This window comes from Lontra canadensis, unplaced genomic scaffold, assembly GCF_010015895.1.
Source record: "Lontra canadensis isolate GAN:19392208 unplaced genomic scaffold, GSC_riverotter_1.0 scaffold91, whole genome shotgun sequence".
Classification (NCBI taxonomy): domain Eukaryota; kingdom Metazoa; phylum Chordata; class Mammalia; order Carnivora; family Mustelidae; genus Lontra; species Lontra canadensis.
Genome location: NW_022631085.1, coordinates 5662816 through 5680751, shown reverse-complemented (window position 1 = coordinate 5680751; position 17936 = coordinate 5662816). Strand labels below are relative to the sequence as shown.

Below are 17936 nucleotides of genomic sequence, written 5' to 3'. Positions count from 1 at the left end.
CATCCTCTGGCTTTGGCCTGGACAGCTCCTCCCACCTCCCTCTCCCTTGGGCCAGCCTAGCCCTCTTCCTTCGAGGCTTTACTTAGACATTATCACCCCCTCCAGGAAGCCTTCCTTGATGCCTTCCGCACTGATGTATGTGCCCCTTCTCGTCCCCTGGCCTCCTGTGCTTCCCTTTGTCATAATTTCCTCCACAGGACTGCAGTTTTGGTTTGTTTTTCTGTCTGCCTTGCAAACACGTGACCTCCTTGAGAACAGGCACCTAGCTTTCGCTAATAACAGCTAACTTTTATTAAATATTCACATGCAGAGCAGAGCGGTTGATCTTAGGCACAACCCTAGAAGGAGGGTGCTAGAATCATCCTCACTTTACATTAAAGAAATGAGGGCACACAGAGAGGCTGACGAAATTCCTTACGGTCCCATGGCTCCATGGAGAAGGTGAAGTCAGTATTGAACCCAGGCCGTCCTTGTCCCCAGACTGTGCTCCTAATCATCACTCCAGCTGCCGGGCCACATCTACCTCTGTGTTTGCAGCCAGCACACGTCCTGGACGTAGTAGGTGCTCAGTGAGCTCGGGGTGACCCTCAGGAGCTCAGAAGGCCTGGAGCTGGATGTGTTGTGAATGTACTGCTGAGCGGGAGGTCAGTGTCTGGGGCGGGGAGGGGGGTGTGTGGGGGTGGGGTGTGCAGTTTGCTGCTTTTATCCCTGAGAGGGAGAGGCAGGTCGGGTGCCCACTGAAGCAGAGGCAAGCAGGCAGAGAGCCTGTTCTCACCACGGCCCTTCCCCTCATCAGGGCAAAGAGAGTGACCCTGGCTTTAAAACTGATTTCCCCCACCACCAGCTTTCTGTAAGGCTTTAGTTCTGAGCATAGAATAGGAAAAAAACAAAAACAAAAAAAAAAACCCCTTCCAATCTATCATAGCAATATCACAGATGTTGGGGACCAAAAACAAGTTTGGAGCCTCAGATCTTGCAAAAAGGCTTTTACTTTAAATTAGCCTGTATTGAATTCAGGCATGTATGGCGATCAGTAGGTAAGTCCCCAGACCCAGCTCTGGCTTCCCACAGGACTGGGCCCCTCCGCTGGGTCTCCTGCCCTGGAACAGCTGCCCAATCCCCAGTCTTCAGTGACCGTCCCTGCCTGGCTCTGTAGCCCAGCTCCCAGCCCCCCTTCCCTTGTTGCCTCGGGGAGGTTTCCTCTTTCTTCCTTGATGAGATCGTCCTTTTGTTTCTGGAGCTGGCCATGCACGGCAGAATGTGTCTGTACTTAAAACCCTGTCCAGTTGTCTTTGGAGAAGAGGCAGGTCAGCTCTGTGCTGTCTCGGTGTCCACCAGAAGGCCCGCTTACTTGAAAAAGTCACTGAATTTTTCTATTACCAAAGTCAGTATTTCAGTAGAGGCAAGAAATCTGGAAAACTCCGAAAACAGTAAAGAAACCATAAAGGTAATAAAAATCCATCACCGTGAAGAAAAAACCACTGCGAATGTTTGGATTTGAATCCTTCTGGTCTTATTTTCGGGGATGTAATTGCACACATTCATACATGTGATTGGAATCTTACTTTTCAATACATCATAAGTAGGCCCTAAATGAACTTATTTCAGAATAAACAGATATCCAGCTTCTGCTTCCACCTCTCCCCCACCCCAGGAACACTTGGCTGGTATTAGTATCTGGGAAGAAGGAAGCAGAAGGCTTCCCTACTTTCTGAGTGGGTCTAAAATGTTACCCCCTTGTTTTGGTGCTACCGAGTAACCAGCTTTCAGCAAGAGACTGTGTCTGGCAGAGCACACGGCTTAGGGCGGTACACTGTGCATGACTCAAGCATCTAGGCTACAACATGTGACCAGCGGATGAAGTCATGCTTCCTTTTAAAATTCCCAGAATATGATCACTGGAGCCCCCCATGGCTTGATTGCCGGAAATTAGCTCCCATCCAGATGGCTCCAGCTGTTTCTGACTTCTCCAGGGACTGGCTCATGTGCACGCGGGGACTCGCCCCTTGTGATACTCTCCGTGGTCCCTGTTGTCGCTGCCCGTGCTGAAGAAGACCTTCCTTAGGCGGCCAGGCTCCACACCCAGCTGCCCACCCAGGATCACGGCCCCTCTGGCTTGGGGTGGGGAGGGGTTTTGCAGGGCTTTCCCTTCCCTGCTCTTCAAACCCAAGCATGGCGGCTGGGGCTACTCCTTTGTTCCTTCAGGACATGCAAGACCAGGCTAGAACTTTCAGTAAGACCCTGTCAACACTGGAGGGATCGGGGCCGAGAAATACAGCATGAAGGGGGATTGTCAGTTCCGGCTCCTAGACATAGCTCTCCTCAAGTCCAGGCCCGTCTTCAGGGGTTCCCGAAGCCCATCTCCCTGCTTTGCTTCTGGTGCCCAACTTCCTCAAAAGGGCTGGCTTACCGCCCCACCGAGGCAGGGTCGCACAGGGCGCCCAAGGCCCACCACCAGGAATCCCAGAGCATGGGCAGCTTTATGCCAGTCTCCTCCTTAAGTCTCTGGCCAAGCCTGGGTTTCAGAGTGTTTGGAACTGCAGGGAGCTGCAGGGGCCATCTTGCCAAGCGGAGAGTCCTCGGTGGGCTCTGAGGGAACTGGAAGGTCCATTTACTTAGCAGCGGTGGCAGAACGTGGAGACCAGACCCCTGAGTCCTCTGTCTGGCCCTCATTGGAAGTGGTCCCGCCCACAATTCTATCTCGAGCCAGGCTTTATTTTTGAGACGAAGTTGTGAGTTGGTGGGGTCAGAAACTCGGTCATGGGAGCCAGAGTCCCTGCCTTTTTCATCAGCATCCCTTGGTTTTGGCAGGGGAGGGCAGGGGCTTGAAGGGAGAGTGAGTGCCCTGAACCCTGGGTCCAGTTCCCATCGGCACAGAAAGAACTCAGAGGCAGTCTGGTGGGGAGGCTGACCTTTGGGCGCTGCCAGCCCTTCGGCTTGTGGAACTGTCCAGACTGTTGTCCTCTGTCAGCAGAGCCTGGGCTGGAGCGTAGTGAGCAGGGTCTGTGCTCCACGACTCTCTACCTGAAGCAAGCCGTCCGCTGTCCAGCCGGGGTCCGTGCTTGTGGGGTCATCATGTTCCCCACGGCGCAGAGACTGGGCTGGGTCCGGTCCATGGAAGGTGCCCGTTCACGTTCCTTCTTTGAAAGGCATGTGGGGGGCTTATGCCGGCCACTCAGTAAATACTGCTTCCCGCTTGACTGGCCTGCCGCCGTTGCATAACCTCCTGAGCTAAAAAAAAGTCGTTTTTCTCCTGCTAAGTTATTAATCTTTTTCTTGGCATCGGGGTGCCGTGATATCACTCCATCAGTGTGGTCATATGGTAATTCAGGCATTTGGTTCCAGCAATGAGGACACTTAGAGTTAATAACACATGAAGCCATTTCATTAAAACGGAAGTTTTGTTAGGACACATTAACACAGGCCACCAACCAAAACACAAATCATTTCATTCCTTGGATATTAAGGAAGCAAAATGAACTACGAACCTAAAGCCGTTTTTTAAAAAAGATTTTATTTATCTGACAGAGATCACAAGTAGGCAGAGAGAGAGAGGGAAGCAGGCTCCCCGCTGAGCAGAGAGCCCGATGCAGGGCTCCATCCCAGGACCCTGAGATCACGACCCAAGCCCAAGGCAGAGGCTTAACCCACTGAGCCACCCAGGCGCCCCCCTAAAGCCAATTTTAAAAGAAGCTTTGTTATCTGAGTGTCCTCTGCCTTTGCATTTAACCATGTGCCGAAGGGGTGTTGAAATTCAGAGTGGAGGGGCGCTTGGGTGGCTCAGTCGGTTAAGCATCTGCCTTCAGCTCAGGTCATGATCCCAGAGTCTGGATCGAGCCCCACAGCGGGTTCCCTGCTCAGCGGGGAGCCTACTTCTCCCTCTCCCTCTGCTCTTCCCTACACTCATGCTTTCGCAAACGCGCTGTCTCTCTCTCTCTCTCTCTCTCAATCATTCTCAAATAAATAAATCAATGATCTTTAAAAAAAAAAAAAAAGAAAAAATCTGTTTGACGCTGTCCCATCCTTTGGTCACATTAGGCATTAGGTGAAATCCATGGCATGTGACAGGTGTCACTAAATGTCGCATCATTTCCTGTAAGTCCAAGGAAGTTCTCCCCACGAACGCCAACTTTCAGTCTTGACTAGCACCCAAAAAGAAGTGTTTGGTGGCTTGGCGTAGGAGTTGGGCACATTAAAATGTGGCCTGAAGTTGGAAATGGAGAGGCCCGCCTTAGGCTGATGCTGAGGAAGGCCGGGCCACCTGGCATTCTGTTTCCCAAACCAGCTGTGTGTAAATAAATGCGCCTGCATCCCCGAGCTCTCCCTGCCCTCCCATCTGCAGTTTCTCTGCAGGGTCTGGGGCTCTCGGTAACCATCAAGTAGCTCCTGTGAGGTCCTCCTCCTAAAATAGCACAGTTGTACACGACCCCTGGTGCTGGCGTGAAAGGGACCGTGGAGATGCCAGGCCAGCCCACAGCAGGGCAATGTCCTGAGCTCCGCCTGCAGTGGCAGCCCCGAGATCGCATCCCTGGCTGTGTTGGAGGACTTGAACACCCACCCAAGAGCGTCGGGCGCTGAATCTGCTGTTGCTGTCGGCCGTGTTCTGGAAGCAAAGGAGAGGCTTGACTGCCCAGCCCACAGGCTCTGCATTATGTTTGCGTTTCCTCGCCTGCCTAGCATTTGACAATTAATTAGGCATGGTAATTACCTGCTGTAATTTTGTGATTGCACATCCTATAATTACCCCTAATTCTGTAATAGGGGAGTTCATGTACACAAAGGCAGACAGCGACGAAGGTGATGGTGTCACCGTATGAACAGCTGCCACTGCTCCCTGCCTGCCAGGCCCAGGCCGGGCCCAGCATCGCACAGCCAGCTGGCAAAATTGCTCTCGTCCCCATTATACAGATGGAGAAGCTGAGTCCTGAGATGGAGTGCCACCCCCTGGGGCACCGCTGGCCAGGGGGAGGAGCCGGAATTTGAACGCAGGCACCCTCCCTGCACAGCCGGGGCCCTTCTGTGCCATCCTGCCTCTGCAGTGGAGGCCCCGGGTGTCCCCAACGTTTGCATGTGCCGATGCTCGGCAAGAGTCTCGAAGTAGATCTGGAACCTCAAGCTGCTGAAAAGCAGCTTTTAAATCTTCATTCTCCCTGTTCCCTAGTCCTCCTTTGCGTGCGTGTGTGTCCATATACCTGTATATACGTCCACACGTGTATGTGTGTGTGTAGACCGTTCTCCACATATAATCGAGGCTTGACGATGTGAATTAACCCACCCAGGATCACTGGGCTAGCAAGAGGTGAAGCTGCGATTTGAATCCACATCTGCCCAAGGCCAGAGTCTGCTCTCCAGACCCCTCCCCCCGACACTGACCTCTGATTACTTGTCAGGTCCTCGTGGATGCTCTCCCACCACAGTCTCACTAAGACATCCTGGGAATGTGAATTTGGGTAAAAGCTCGATCTCCGGAGAACAGTCAAGGCATGGCTTTGGGTGGGAGGGCTTTTGCTTTGAATTCTAGGCTTAGTATCAATATCAGGGGCGTAACTCCTAAGTTTGCAGTTCCGTGAATCGAGACTTCTGTATAAACCTGTGTAACTACTGCCCAGAGATACAGGCATTTCCAGCGCCCAGAAGGTGCTTTGTGCCTTTTTTGGGTCCTGCATAGAATCCTTGCCGACCTGTAAGGTCTTGAGGGCACCCTCGTAAGTCCTCTCCTCGTATCTTTATCGTTTTACCTTTCCCATTGAGATCCGTGATCCCAAAGGGCAGGAGTGCCGAAGCCAAGTGCGTGCACGCCCGCGCCGCCTTACCCATGACAGCCCCAGCGGGGGACACCCCGAGCGCCCGCCCCAGCACGGCAGGTACACAGATGGCGCCGCGTGTTCCCGCAGTGGTACTGTACAATGGGGAACGACACGCGGGTGCTGTGCCCCGTAGCATGGATACCACACAAACACCATGTGCAGTGAAGAGACCAGACAAAGGAGCAAGCTATGTATCAGATGAAGTTCAGAAACAGGCGAAAACCGAAGGGGGTTGCCGTGTGCAGAGCGTGCTCCGCAGAGGAGGCGAGTGGCGTTGGCTGGGTGGGGGGGCGTTTGCCTGCGGGGGCTCCAGCAGATGTTGCCAATCGTCTCAGTGGAAGAGTTTCTGGAGGCCCCGTCTCCGCAAGAATTAGTTGTGGGTTCAGTTCACTGAGGGCCTGAGGTCCCCATCCCCTCCTTGCCCCATGTTGTTACAGGCATTGCTAGGGTAATTCCTCCCCATAGAAAAGAAACCTCCAGAATCAAACCTCCTCTTAAAACAGAGAAGACGGGGTTTGCCCTGATTCCCGATGGCAAATATTACCCTATTTTATTTTTCTTTTGCTGAGCCAAGATTACACGTTTTGTGGCTTTTTATAGCTTATTTTAAAAGGGAACTCGCTTTTGCTGGAAGAGGTCAATTCTTGTTATTCCTCTAAGGAATTATTATCTTTGCAGCTCAAGCAGATGGAATTGAGACCTATCAAACTTAATTTGGAGGGGGGAGCCCTTAAAATAAAAATTAAAATCCGAGCAGTTTGGGACATAAGCACTTTACATTTTTTTTTTTAAAGATTTTATTTATTTGACAGAGATCACAAGTAGCAGAGAGGCAGGCAGAGAGAGAGGAGGAAGCAGGCTCCCCGCTGAGCAGAGAGCCTGATGTGGGGCTTGATCCCAGGACCCTGAGATCATGACCTGAGCTGAAGGCAGAGGCTTAACCCACTGAGCCACCTAGGCGCCTCAGCACTTTACATTCTTGAGTGAAATAAATGAACAGTTGGGTTCAGTGTAATTCAGGGACAAGTTAGTTTTCGGAGAAAGTTTTCCAGTTGTGGATGCTAAAAGCATTGCTGTTGAGGATGGACCAGTGAGGTAGGTTGGCAGTTTCGATGGCATTCGATTTCTGAAGCAGACGATATAGGAAGGCACGACGGGAGCATCTGGTACCAAAGGGCCTGTTCCAAGGACATCCGGTCTGCCTAGGAAGGGGCATTTGGGCCACAGAGTGATTGAGTAGGGACCTTCCTGGCCAGCTGCTGTTCCCAGCTGCCTGCATGACTGGCTTGGGGTTCTTGGGATCCTGGGGAGCCTTGAGGACTATAGAACATGCCACAGCAGAGAAGTGCCAGCCTCAGTGTCAGGCAGACCCGCGTTCTCCCGGGCGAGTGACGTACCCCCTCTGAGCCCATGTGTGCATCTGTACAAGGGGCATGTTCCCCATCTGCCTTGCAGATTGAGATGAGGATGGAGGGTGAGGCCTACGCCGTGCCCGGCACAGGACCCGGCTCACAGTAGGTGCTTCATAAATGACAAGCGGTAGTGTTGGAGATGATTATATTTTATTGGAGTTCTGGGGGGGGGAAACAACTTCCTTGGGTCTGGCAGTGGGCCACCCCACTCTTGCTGAATTTCTCATAGAGCTCCATCATTCTGACTGCCAGCCAGGGAGGTTGGGATTTGACCAACGTCCAGACAACAGCAGAAACGGAGAATGGTGCTTCTAGAAGAGTACCTAGACACCCGGTGCAGTGGCCCAGGCAGAAGAGTGGGTTGGCAGGCCTTGTTGTTCAGGACGTGCACATGTGGGTGAAAACACGACGGGTTAAAGGTGATACCCAGGTTTCCGGCTCAGACAACGCGGGTCCATTCACCGACAGAGGGAGGTCCCAGGAAGAGGGAGGAGCGGGTTTGCAGTGCAGATCGTGGGTTCAGATGGAGACATGATGAGCTTTGTTGAGACTGGATCTGGGATTCATAGCAGAGGCCCAAACTGGGGAGACAGATTTGACCTAAGAATGAAGTCTGCAGACCAGAGTTGGATGTTCGTGTGGGCAGAGTGGGCAGTGGGTGAGAACCCCTGTCTCTGGCCTGAGCAGAAGAGAGGGCATGCCCACACTGAGGAACAAGAAGGAGCCGTCAGAGAAACAGGGGCTCCCCACTTTGATGGGAGGAAGCCATTGGCTCTTGAATGTATTGGGAAGAACATAGAGCACAGTTTATTACTCACGTTAGAGATGCATGTTTTTCCCCATTATGATACAGGCCTTTAACATGTGCATTGATACTCGCTCCTTACAGATTGTACTAGCTCTCTGTCATTGGAGATTCTACTCTCCAGGCCCTTCTTAACTCATACAGTTCTTAAAAACGCATGCATCCACTGTTTTCCCTTCCAGTAGTTGGTCGGTGTTTCTGGAAGGCGTTAGGGCCTGTGAAAAGCAGAAGGAAGGGCCCTTACAATGTGTGCCCCAGGAATGTTCTCCCGACAGCCCAGTCTTGGTGAAACTAAGGAATTTTTATGCTCCCCTTGTGCCTATCCCATCTGGATGTGACCTTCCATCCAGTTGGAAGGTCTGGATGGAAGGTCATGGCATCAGCAACAGGTTTGGCTTCTGGTGAGAACTTTCTCTCTGTTCAAACACAGCATCTTCTCACTGTGTCCTCACATGGCGGAAGGGGCCAGGGAGCTCTGCGGGGTCTCTCTCATTAGGGCACTAATCCCATTCGTGGCACTGATCGCCACCTTCATGACCTCATGACCTCCCGAAGGCCCACCTCCTCACAGCGTCCTGTCAGGGGTTAGGATTTCAATATCCGAGTTCTAGGGGGACGCACATTCAGACCATAGCGTCTGCTCATTAGAATCACTAGGGAAGCTTTGGAACATGACAGATTCCCAGGTCCCAGGTGGCTAATGCACCCGCCAGCAGCGGCTGGTCGTATGTGGAAAGCATTGCCCCTTTCCACACCAGATCTTGGATATGTCCGTGGGAAAGTAACAATGAGTACCGAGGATCTAGTTCCGGGGTTGGCAAAGTGCTTTTTTGTAAAGGGCCAGAAAACGAATATTTTCAGCTTCGCAGGCCGTATGCCGTCTGTTGGAACCACTCGGTCCTGCCGTTGTATTTCAGAAGCGGCTATAAACAAGAGGTGAACAAACGGGTCAGATTCGGCTCATGGGCCGCAGTCGACCTCTCCTGATATAGAGAGTTCACCTTGTGCATGACGGTCAGACAAGCGGTTGAACTTGGCGCTCTCCAGCGGAGTCTTGGATTTGGGCAACAGTACGCTAGAGGCAGATAGAGTCCATTCGAGATGGGGCAGGCTGGAGCTGCTTTCAGCCGCCAGGACAGAGAGCTCTAAAACAGGAAGCTGGAATAAATTCAAGAGGAGTAACTCTCCTTTGTTAAAAAAAAAAATTTTTGAGTAGATAGTCTAGTAATTGGTGTGGTGGTTCCATCACAACATCAGAGACCCACAGTCCCTTCTGTCTTTTTCCATGACCGAGATGATCTCGTGATCACAAAATGTCTGTTGGAGCGCCAGTCGTCACATTTGTGAGAAAGCAACGAGAGAGGGAGAAAGGTAAAAAGGCGCTATTAGCTAAGTCCGATCTCTCCTAAGGGCCTGCTTGGAAGCCCCAGTGATTTTTGCTTCCATCTCACTAGTGCTCTCACCTGTGAAGCAGACAGGAAAAGCTAGTTAAGTTTTTGTTTGTTTGGGTTTTTTTTTAAGATTTTATTTATTTATTTGACAGAGAGAGACACATCAAGAGAAGAAACACAAGGAGGGGGAGTGGGAGAGAGAAGCAGGCTTCCCGCTGAGCAGGGAGCCCGATGCGGGGCTCGATCCCAGGACCCTGGGGATCCTGACCCGAGCCGAAGGCAGACGCTTAACGGCTGAACCACCCAGGCGCCCCTGTTTTGGGTTTTTGTTGTTTTTTGTTGTTGTTGTTGTTCCTGAACACATAGCTATACCCAGAGGTGCTGAGGGAAGATGGAGACCGGCTGGGCAGCTAGTCCTTGATGTGTCCCAGGAGAACCCAAAGAATGCCCCAGGTGTGTGTAGGAAAGTCCCCTGAGCCCCACTGGGTTTATTTGCCAACTGATCTGCCATGTCTCTGTTTGTAGAGATTGTGAATGCCTGAAGTTCCTTTTCCCCACAACTAGCCAGGCCTTTCCAGATGCTTCTGGAGTCTTACAAATCATACACTTACATAATCCGGATAACAGTCCCATCCGTCATCATACCACGGCTCGGACACCCCGTGCCAAGAAGCCTTTTGAGCTAAACCTTTGCTCCTCAGCAGCTTTTCCCCTTTGAAATCTGTCTTCTTCTCCTTTGTATCTGCCAGGAGTCTGCCTCCTCAGGTCATTCAGAACGCATCACGGTGGTCTAACCTCTGAGATCTCTGCCCCCTGCACCCTGGGGCTCAGATGGTTAACCTTCACTGCCTGACTTATGATTTGGCTGCAGATCTGCTCGGACTTACTGTGAACCACTTGGTTCTGGCTCTGAGCCGTGCGTCTGGGTAAAGCCTGAGAGGCTGCCTTCCTGGGATGCCCATGCTGCTGGCCCGCACACGGCCCTTGGAGTATCGCGTGATCTAGGTCTTTCTGAATGTATTTCCATTCATGTTTTAGTAGGTGGCAGCTGAAACCTAAGCAAGTTGGTATGGTCAGTGTAGAATAGAGCAAGATTTTAGCCCATTTATCCCAGCAGTTATCCTGTACCTTTCAACGAGGTCTAAAGATTACTAGGCCTTGTTGGTGCTCTCCCACGTTATTTCCTTAGCTCGGATTTACTAAAGTCTGTAAGTCTTTGTCCCCCAGGCCTCCCCTGTGCCATATTTCCCCAGCTTTTACTTACGGTGTTGGTTTTTCAGATTCTCTAGTAAAACCTGACACTCCTTTTTTTGAATGTCATCACGATGGATTAGGTTCATCCCTCAAGACAAGTGGGATCGCTTGGTATCTGTCATCCAGCGTATGTATTGTCTCTCTCAGCTTGGAGGCTTCTGACTGACTTGACAGGCCTCTGTTTCTCTATCTCATTCCCCTGGAAACTTCCCATCGGTTCACTGGAGCTCTTCATCCTTCCTCTTGTTGACAAGAGTATTACAGGAGACCACGATGGTCATCTTGCTGAAGCTCAGATACGTGACGTCTGCATCTGAGAATACTGGATGGTTTTCTCGTAGAGGCAGAACTCCCACTCACATCACAGATGCTTATTTTTATTACGCTGGAGGCTTTTAAGATGGGTGTCGGCATTTACCGATCGCAGATTGCAATAGCTGTTTATCAGGGGAACCTCACTCTCTGGGATATTCTTGTGTAATTTTCTACAATGCATCGATCTCTCTCCCACTTCCGTTTTCCCTTGCGATACAATTGCTGTGTGTCCCTGGAGGGTGTTAGGGCCTGTGAAAAGCTGAAGAAACAGCCCTTACAGTGTGTACCCCAAAGAACGGTCTCTCGAGAGTCCCATCTCGATTGAAACTGGGGAAGTTTTATGCCCCCCCCCCCCCCGGTGCCTATTCCCATCCAGACGTGACCGTCCATGCAGTTGGGCTGATGTCAACCCTGGCCCCTCCCTCCCTCCCTCCCCAGATTGATTTCCTCTTCCTCTGTGTGATGGTCTGCGTGGTGCCAGGCAGAGCCAAGCTGCTTGTGTGTCTGAACATTCCTGGGAAGAAGATGCTGTCAATCAGCTCCATCTTACAGATGAGGAAATGCGTAGCCTGAGAGGAGGCAGACTCTTAACAGCAGTCTGTCACCGCTGCAATAGGCATGTGACGAAAGTGTGAGGACCGTCTCTGAGATCAGCTGGATGGCTGATCTCTGCGGATCCTGGGAAGTGGCACACAGTGTGCTCTTCCCGTCACCTGCCTGATTTTTTTTTTTTTTTTCATGTACCTCTTTGTTAACTCAGTACCGCTGAGGCCCTTCTCTGCTAGGCACTGGGTGTCTGCTGGCTTCGGAGATGGATACGGCCCCTTCCTCTTCTGTGGGTGGAGCATGACCCAAATCCCACGCCTTTGTAATAAGAGTTTCTTTTTAAAAAAAAAAAAAAAGATTTATTTTAGAGAGGTTGGGGCAGAGGGAGAAGGAGAATCCCGAGCAAACTCCATGCTGAGTGCAGAGCCCGGCGCGGGGCTTGATCCCACCACCCGGAGATCAGGACCTGAGCCAAAATCAGAGTGGGATGCCCAACCGACTGAGCCACCCAGGCGCCCCTGTGAGGAGAGCGTTGAGAGAAATTTACATTTTCTCTCTCTTTCCCTTTCTTGCCAGGTCTACATCCGGATAAAAGACGACGAGTGGAATGTCTACCGGCGGTACACAGAGTTCAGGAGTTTGCACCACAAGTTACAGAATGAGTACCCGCAAGTGAGGGGCTACAACTTCCCACCCAAAAAGGCCATTGGAAACAAGGTACTGTCACCACGGGGAAACGGGGCAGCTCCCGTGCCGGGGCCTGACTTACACACACAGGCTTCTGTAGACCTGTGACTCAGAAGTCGGCTAACACAAGAAAAAATAGGGACAAAGAAAACAGTCATAATTCCGTCACTCAAAGACAAGCAGTTGTGTTTTGTTTGGGCGTGTCCTCTTAATTCTTTAGGGCCGGGGTCGCCAAGCATGTCCTGTTCAAGGGCCAGAGAGCAGTTACTTTTGGCTGTTTTGTGGACCGTACCACCTTAGCTGAAAATACCCGGCTGTGCTCTTAGAGTGTGGAAGCAGCCACAGACGGTGTGGGCACAGGTGGGCGTGGCTCTGTGCCAATAAAACTTTATTCATAAGAATAGGTGGCGCCTTGATTGGGCTGATGTTTCATGGTTTGCTGACCCTTGTTCTGGACCAAGGAGGTATTTTCCAGTTTTTGTCCATAAGTTGTCCTGATGCTTATCTGGACTCATGAATATGTGGGGTTATTTCCCAATGAAGCTTTCTCAGAGGGCCTTATTTTTGATACACGGTTACTTCCCTTAGGAAGGTGAAGAATTGATGGTGGTGTCATTTGTTTCCAAGGAGTCCCGCAGGCACCTGGAGAAGGGAGGTGCTAGCCCTCTCCCAGGGGTTGATGAGTGCTCGTTCCTCCAGAATGTGTTTGGCAGCTTTCTGTATCACGGTACCGGGCGCTGGAGCCCAGGGCCCTGGAGGACAGGCCTGGGCCTGGTGTGGAGACTCATTGTGTGCGCAAGCCCGTGGGCATCATTTTGTCATCCCTCACAGTTACCCCTCTTGGCCGCGCTAGGAATCATGTGGGACGCTTTAAAAGCTTCTGAGATCTGTAGTCCCCCCATTGTTGTTAGGATTTAAGGTCTGCAGTGAGGCAGGGGCCCTGAGGAGTCGCAGACATCTCCGGAGGTTCCAGCATGCACCCCAGCTGGAGAACCCCTGGCTTTGAGCCCGGGACCAGACGGTGACAGCTGCATAATTCCACTATGTTAACGAGCTCAGCAGGGACAGTTTGGCCAGAGGAGGTAAGGTCTTGACCCTGCCGAGGACCGGTGAGAAGCTGGGCCTTGTCGTAAGGGGAATCTCTGTACTACCGTGCTTTGCAGAGTGTGGGCCCTGACCAGCAGTAGCAGCGTCATTAGAAATGCTGATTTCCAGGCCCTGCTCCAGACCTACTGAAATATAAGCTCTGGGGCTAGTGGCCCAGGAATCTGGGTTTCAATGTGTGGTGCTGGTGCCCGAGCAAGCATGAGGGTCACGGTGCTCCCACGTTGATGGAGCTGTGTGGCCGCTTCCATATGTGATGCATTTCCTAGATTCTCGAAAGAGGCACCTTGCTACGGTCTCCTTGGATCTTTATTGCCGAAAACCAGACCACGAGTTTCCATAACCGCTCCCAACACTTGACAGTTCCCCAGGGAAGACTCTCACTGACTGTTCTGTTTCCATGTTCATGGATTTCTGGGCTCAAACCAGATTAGAAACCTGATCGTGTCAGGGTCTGCTAGATCTTAATTTCAACAGTTAGAAAGCGGGTTTATCTGAGGCCTAGAATAAATGTGTCCTGCCATTTTGTTTCCTGCAGATAAGTAGAGTTCAGCCCATAAAAATAGACGACTAAGAAATTCTACACTTGTTCATAGCAAGAAGGGCAATAATTCTTATGAAAAGAGGGGAAAAATTATATACTGATTTAATCTAATGACTTGCGAGTTCATACAAATCTTGGGACCCATCCAGAATGTCTTAAAATGTCATAAAACAAAACTCTGCCTAAGCAACTTATTATCGTTATAAGATGCTCTCATTTTCAGAAAGCATTATACTGACGCAGCCTTTCCGTGACACCTTCTCTGGGGAACACGGCCTGTCTCCATCTTACTAAAGGAGATAGTACAGGGCTGAGCTGGGAATATTCTGGTGGTGAGACCTCTTGTGTTTTTGCCTCTAGTGGCTGCTGTACAGCAGTGGCAGCTACCGAGTGGCCTAAAACTCAACTTTTATTATCTTACCGTTCGTGGAGGTTGGAAGTCGAGAATCCATCTCACTGGGCTGAAACTCGCAGGGTGTTGGGAAGGGCCTCCTTCTTTCTGGAGCCTCCAGAGGGGAATCCTTTCCTCTTCCAGCTTCTAGAGGCTGCCCTCATTCGTTAGCTCGTGGCCTCCTGTGCCTTCCAAGCCAACAACCACGTGACTCTGACCTCGCCTTCTGTCACAGAGGCCCCTCTCCTTGTGTGACCCCTCTCCCTCTTCTTAGGACCCTGGCGATGACAGTGGGCCCACTGAGATAAGCCCCAGTAACCTGCTAGCTCAGGATCCTTAACACATCCGCAGAGTCCCTTTGGACACGTGAGGTGAAATACTGTCAGGTTCTGGCCTTAGGCGTCTTTGGTGGCCACACATTGCCACGTGCTCTCTCTGCAGAACAAAGCAACTCCCTCCCCACTTGGGATGTCGACACAAGCCGTAGAGTTACTGCAAACTTACTGAAGACAGACCTCCCCACCACCACCTCCAAGAGCAGGGACTGCGCTGACTTTCCCCTCTGGGGTGGACCGTCCCCAGCCCTGCTTCACCTTCTCCCATCCTTGTCAGTCCTGGGACTGACTCTCAGCAGCAGTGGGCCTTTGCCCTGTGAAATCCATGTCAAAAGGGCACTGTGTTCCGCCCTGCCCCTGCCCCCGCCCTCCCCATACCCTGTTTGTGGATATGGGAGCTTGGGAATCAAAGGTACGGACTTGGTGGGCATGGCCCAGTGATGGCCGCCTTGTACAGATGCGCCGGCTAGCTGGTTCCTTACCAGATTGGGTCCTGCTCCCCATGGTCAGAGGTGGACCTGATGCTTTCCTCTGTGGCTCAGGGACCCGACAGCTCATGAGCAGTCCTGGGGCCTCTGCCTCTTGTCTAGCCTCTGCGGCCGTTTGCCTTTGAATTGGCTCCTTGGCGATGACTGTGCTTTGATGCCTTCTCTCCCTGCACATTTGGCTGGCTGAGACGTACCCGTTTCCCTTAAGTACACTTTGGCTGCTGCCCAGGACAGATCTGAGGGTTTATCTGATTTTCAAGGGCAGATTAGTCAGCGTGCAGGACTGCAACATCCAGCAAAGGCTCCTGATGAAGTCTGTTCAGAGTCAAAGCCCGCACTGGTCCCAGCTGAGCCTATGGTCTCAAGGTACCTGCCTTGATAGCCCGAGGGCATGTTTTCTAGCGAGTTTTCATTCTAAATCAGTCCAAAAAAGTCAACCATGTCCGCATCTTTTCCTTGACTGGGTCACTTCAAGAATGTCTCACTTGCCACTTGTACCATTAACGTACACAGACATGACTTCTTTGTATGGATTGAGTTATATCCATACAGAGTTACAACCTTGCTACTATAAACCTTGGACCCATTAAGTGATTCAATCCAGACTCCACAGAGCTGGACAGTATTCAAGGAAATACTAAGCAGAGTTTAGTTTTTTCATGTTTGCCATGTGAGTATCTTTCTAACCTGAATTTCTAGGTATTTCCCTAACACTGCCACCATGGTATTGTTCAGCTCTCGTGACTCCCACAGGGATGGCACGCATCTTGAGCCACATTTCTGAGTGGGGTGGGGATAATAGGAGGGGAGAGTTATACCAGTTTAAGACCAGTATGCCAGGTCCTGTGGGTCTCCTTTCTTAGAGTCCCAGTTCAGATGCTCCCCACCATCCCAACGCCAGCCTGGTCCTTCCTGGTGTGGGCATCCGCACCTTTCTGCTCTTGCCTGCCTACCCCTCCACTCCCACGCGGCGGCCACAGTGAGGTTTGTGTGACATAGACATGGTTAAAACCCGGCAGCTGCAGCCATGGCGGTCAAGAGTCTTCGTGACCTTGGAGACGTCCCGGGTCTGTCCCACACTTCTCTCCTACTTTATCTCCTGCCCCGCCCTCCTCCTTTGCACCCAGTCACACCGATCCCCTGAGACTTCCAGGCTCTTCTCACTCTTTGGCCTTTGCACCTGCTCTTCTCCCTGCTGGACTGGCTTCTCCCCCATCTCTGCATGGATGGCCCCTGTGGTTCATTAGATCTCAGCTCGAACTCCACCCCCCAGGGCCATCTTTCCAGACCGTCCTCATTAGTGGCTGCCCCTTTAGTCACCCTCTGACCCACGACCCATTATTCTGCTTTAATCGTCTCCTGGCACGTACCATCCATCCAAGTGATTGGCTTGCGACCTTGAGTAGTGTTGTGTCTGCCCTGGAAGTGGAAGCTGAGGACAGCAGGGCCTTGGTCTGCTCACTGCTCTCTCCCCAGCTCCCAGGATAGCACCTGGTGCCCCAGAGAGACTCGTGGCCTGAGTTAAGGAATAAGTGAACAGGCATTAAGTGGAAAAATTTCCCCTCTCTTCTCTTTTCCATGTCACTGGGTCTCGGTGCAAATTAAAAAAAAACCTATATTCCCAAAGTAGGTAGAATAATTTTGAGGGTGACTTGGCAGGTTGCTCTCACCCCACTTGGAGCGAATGTGGTTTTTTCCGCAGAATGGGCCAGAAGCCGGCAGGCCTTTGCAGACCAGAGAGGTGGCTCTCTAACAATTTGGGGGAGTTGCCCGGCAAGCTCCCCATCCAAATGGACTTCACCAACATGAGGGCTCGGGAAAAAAGACTTGTGTTTGGTGATTCTGCTCCAAGTCTGCATGACTGCTCGGTGAGAAATAGATTTGAGAGGCTTCTCAGGATAATGGAGTCAGTCTCTGAAAGTTCATTTGGCATTAAGGCAAGGCAAATCGCTTTCCCCGGAGCCGCAGATAATTCGACTTGTTGGAGAAATTATGCATTAAAATCCTCATTAAAACGCATACACCAGTGTGTGCTGGTGGAACTGACCGGGGCTCACCGAGCCACTGAATGCACCTTTGCAGCTCGAGAGACGCAGACTTTCATGCAGCCCTGAGGGAAGGGGGCCCCCAGCAGGAAGGCCTTGCAGTCATGGGAACCAGTGGGGATTTGGAAGAACGTCGAAGCTGCTAACTTTTCTCCATTTAGAAACACTTCTGGAATGTAGGGGTGTCATGTTAGGTGTCAGGGGGACTGCTATGTGCAAAGTAAGGTCTCAGTCTTCCCAAAGTTCATGGTCTCGTGAGGCCAAAGACCAGTAAATGGGTTCTCGTGGAAGAGTCCTGTGATGGAGGGGAGGAGGGTCCCTCGTGCGCTCTGCAGGGGTTGGCGAGCGGGGCTGCCTTCCTCAGGGGCAAAGTGCTCCACAGGCCAGCAAGACCCTGGCAGTGTCTTCCAGGTGGGAAAGCAGAGTCAGTTCAGGAGCTAACCTTTCCTTCTCTGGACCCTGTGTCAGCTTTGTGCTGCTGCCGGCAGAAATTACCCCAAACCTGGCAGCCCTAAGCAGTACACACTATATTATATTACAGTTGAGGAGGCCAGAAGTTGACATGGGTGTCACTGCCTTGAGGTCAAGGTGTCAAGGGCTGCGTTTCTTTCTCAAGGCTCTCAGGGAGCATCCCTTCCCTTGCCTTTTGCAGCTTCGAGAGGCTTTGCACCTACATCCCTTGGCTCTTCCTCTCTCCAGTGCTGCGACTCTGTGACCATCCTTGCATTGTGGGGAAGGAGTGGGATTAGTCTAGCCACACTACACTGAGCATGCCAGATCTCACTGGAAGATGTGGGATTAGGTTGGGCATG

General features: G+C 51.6%; 1 protein-coding gene across 2 annotated transcripts in view; it reads left to right on the top strand.

Annotated features, from left to right (window-relative positions):
- Positions 1-17936, top strand: part of SNX29 (sorting nexin 29) — a 473687-nt gene that overhangs the window by 385141 nt on the left and 70610 nt on the right. For both annotated transcript variants that reach the window (XM_032836282.1, XM_032836283.1), the window contains exon 19: positions 12107-12247. In XM_032836282.1, coding sequence (XP_032692173.1) covers positions 12107-12247 — 141 coding nt within the window. The remainder of the gene's footprint in view (positions 1-12106; positions 12248-17936) is intronic.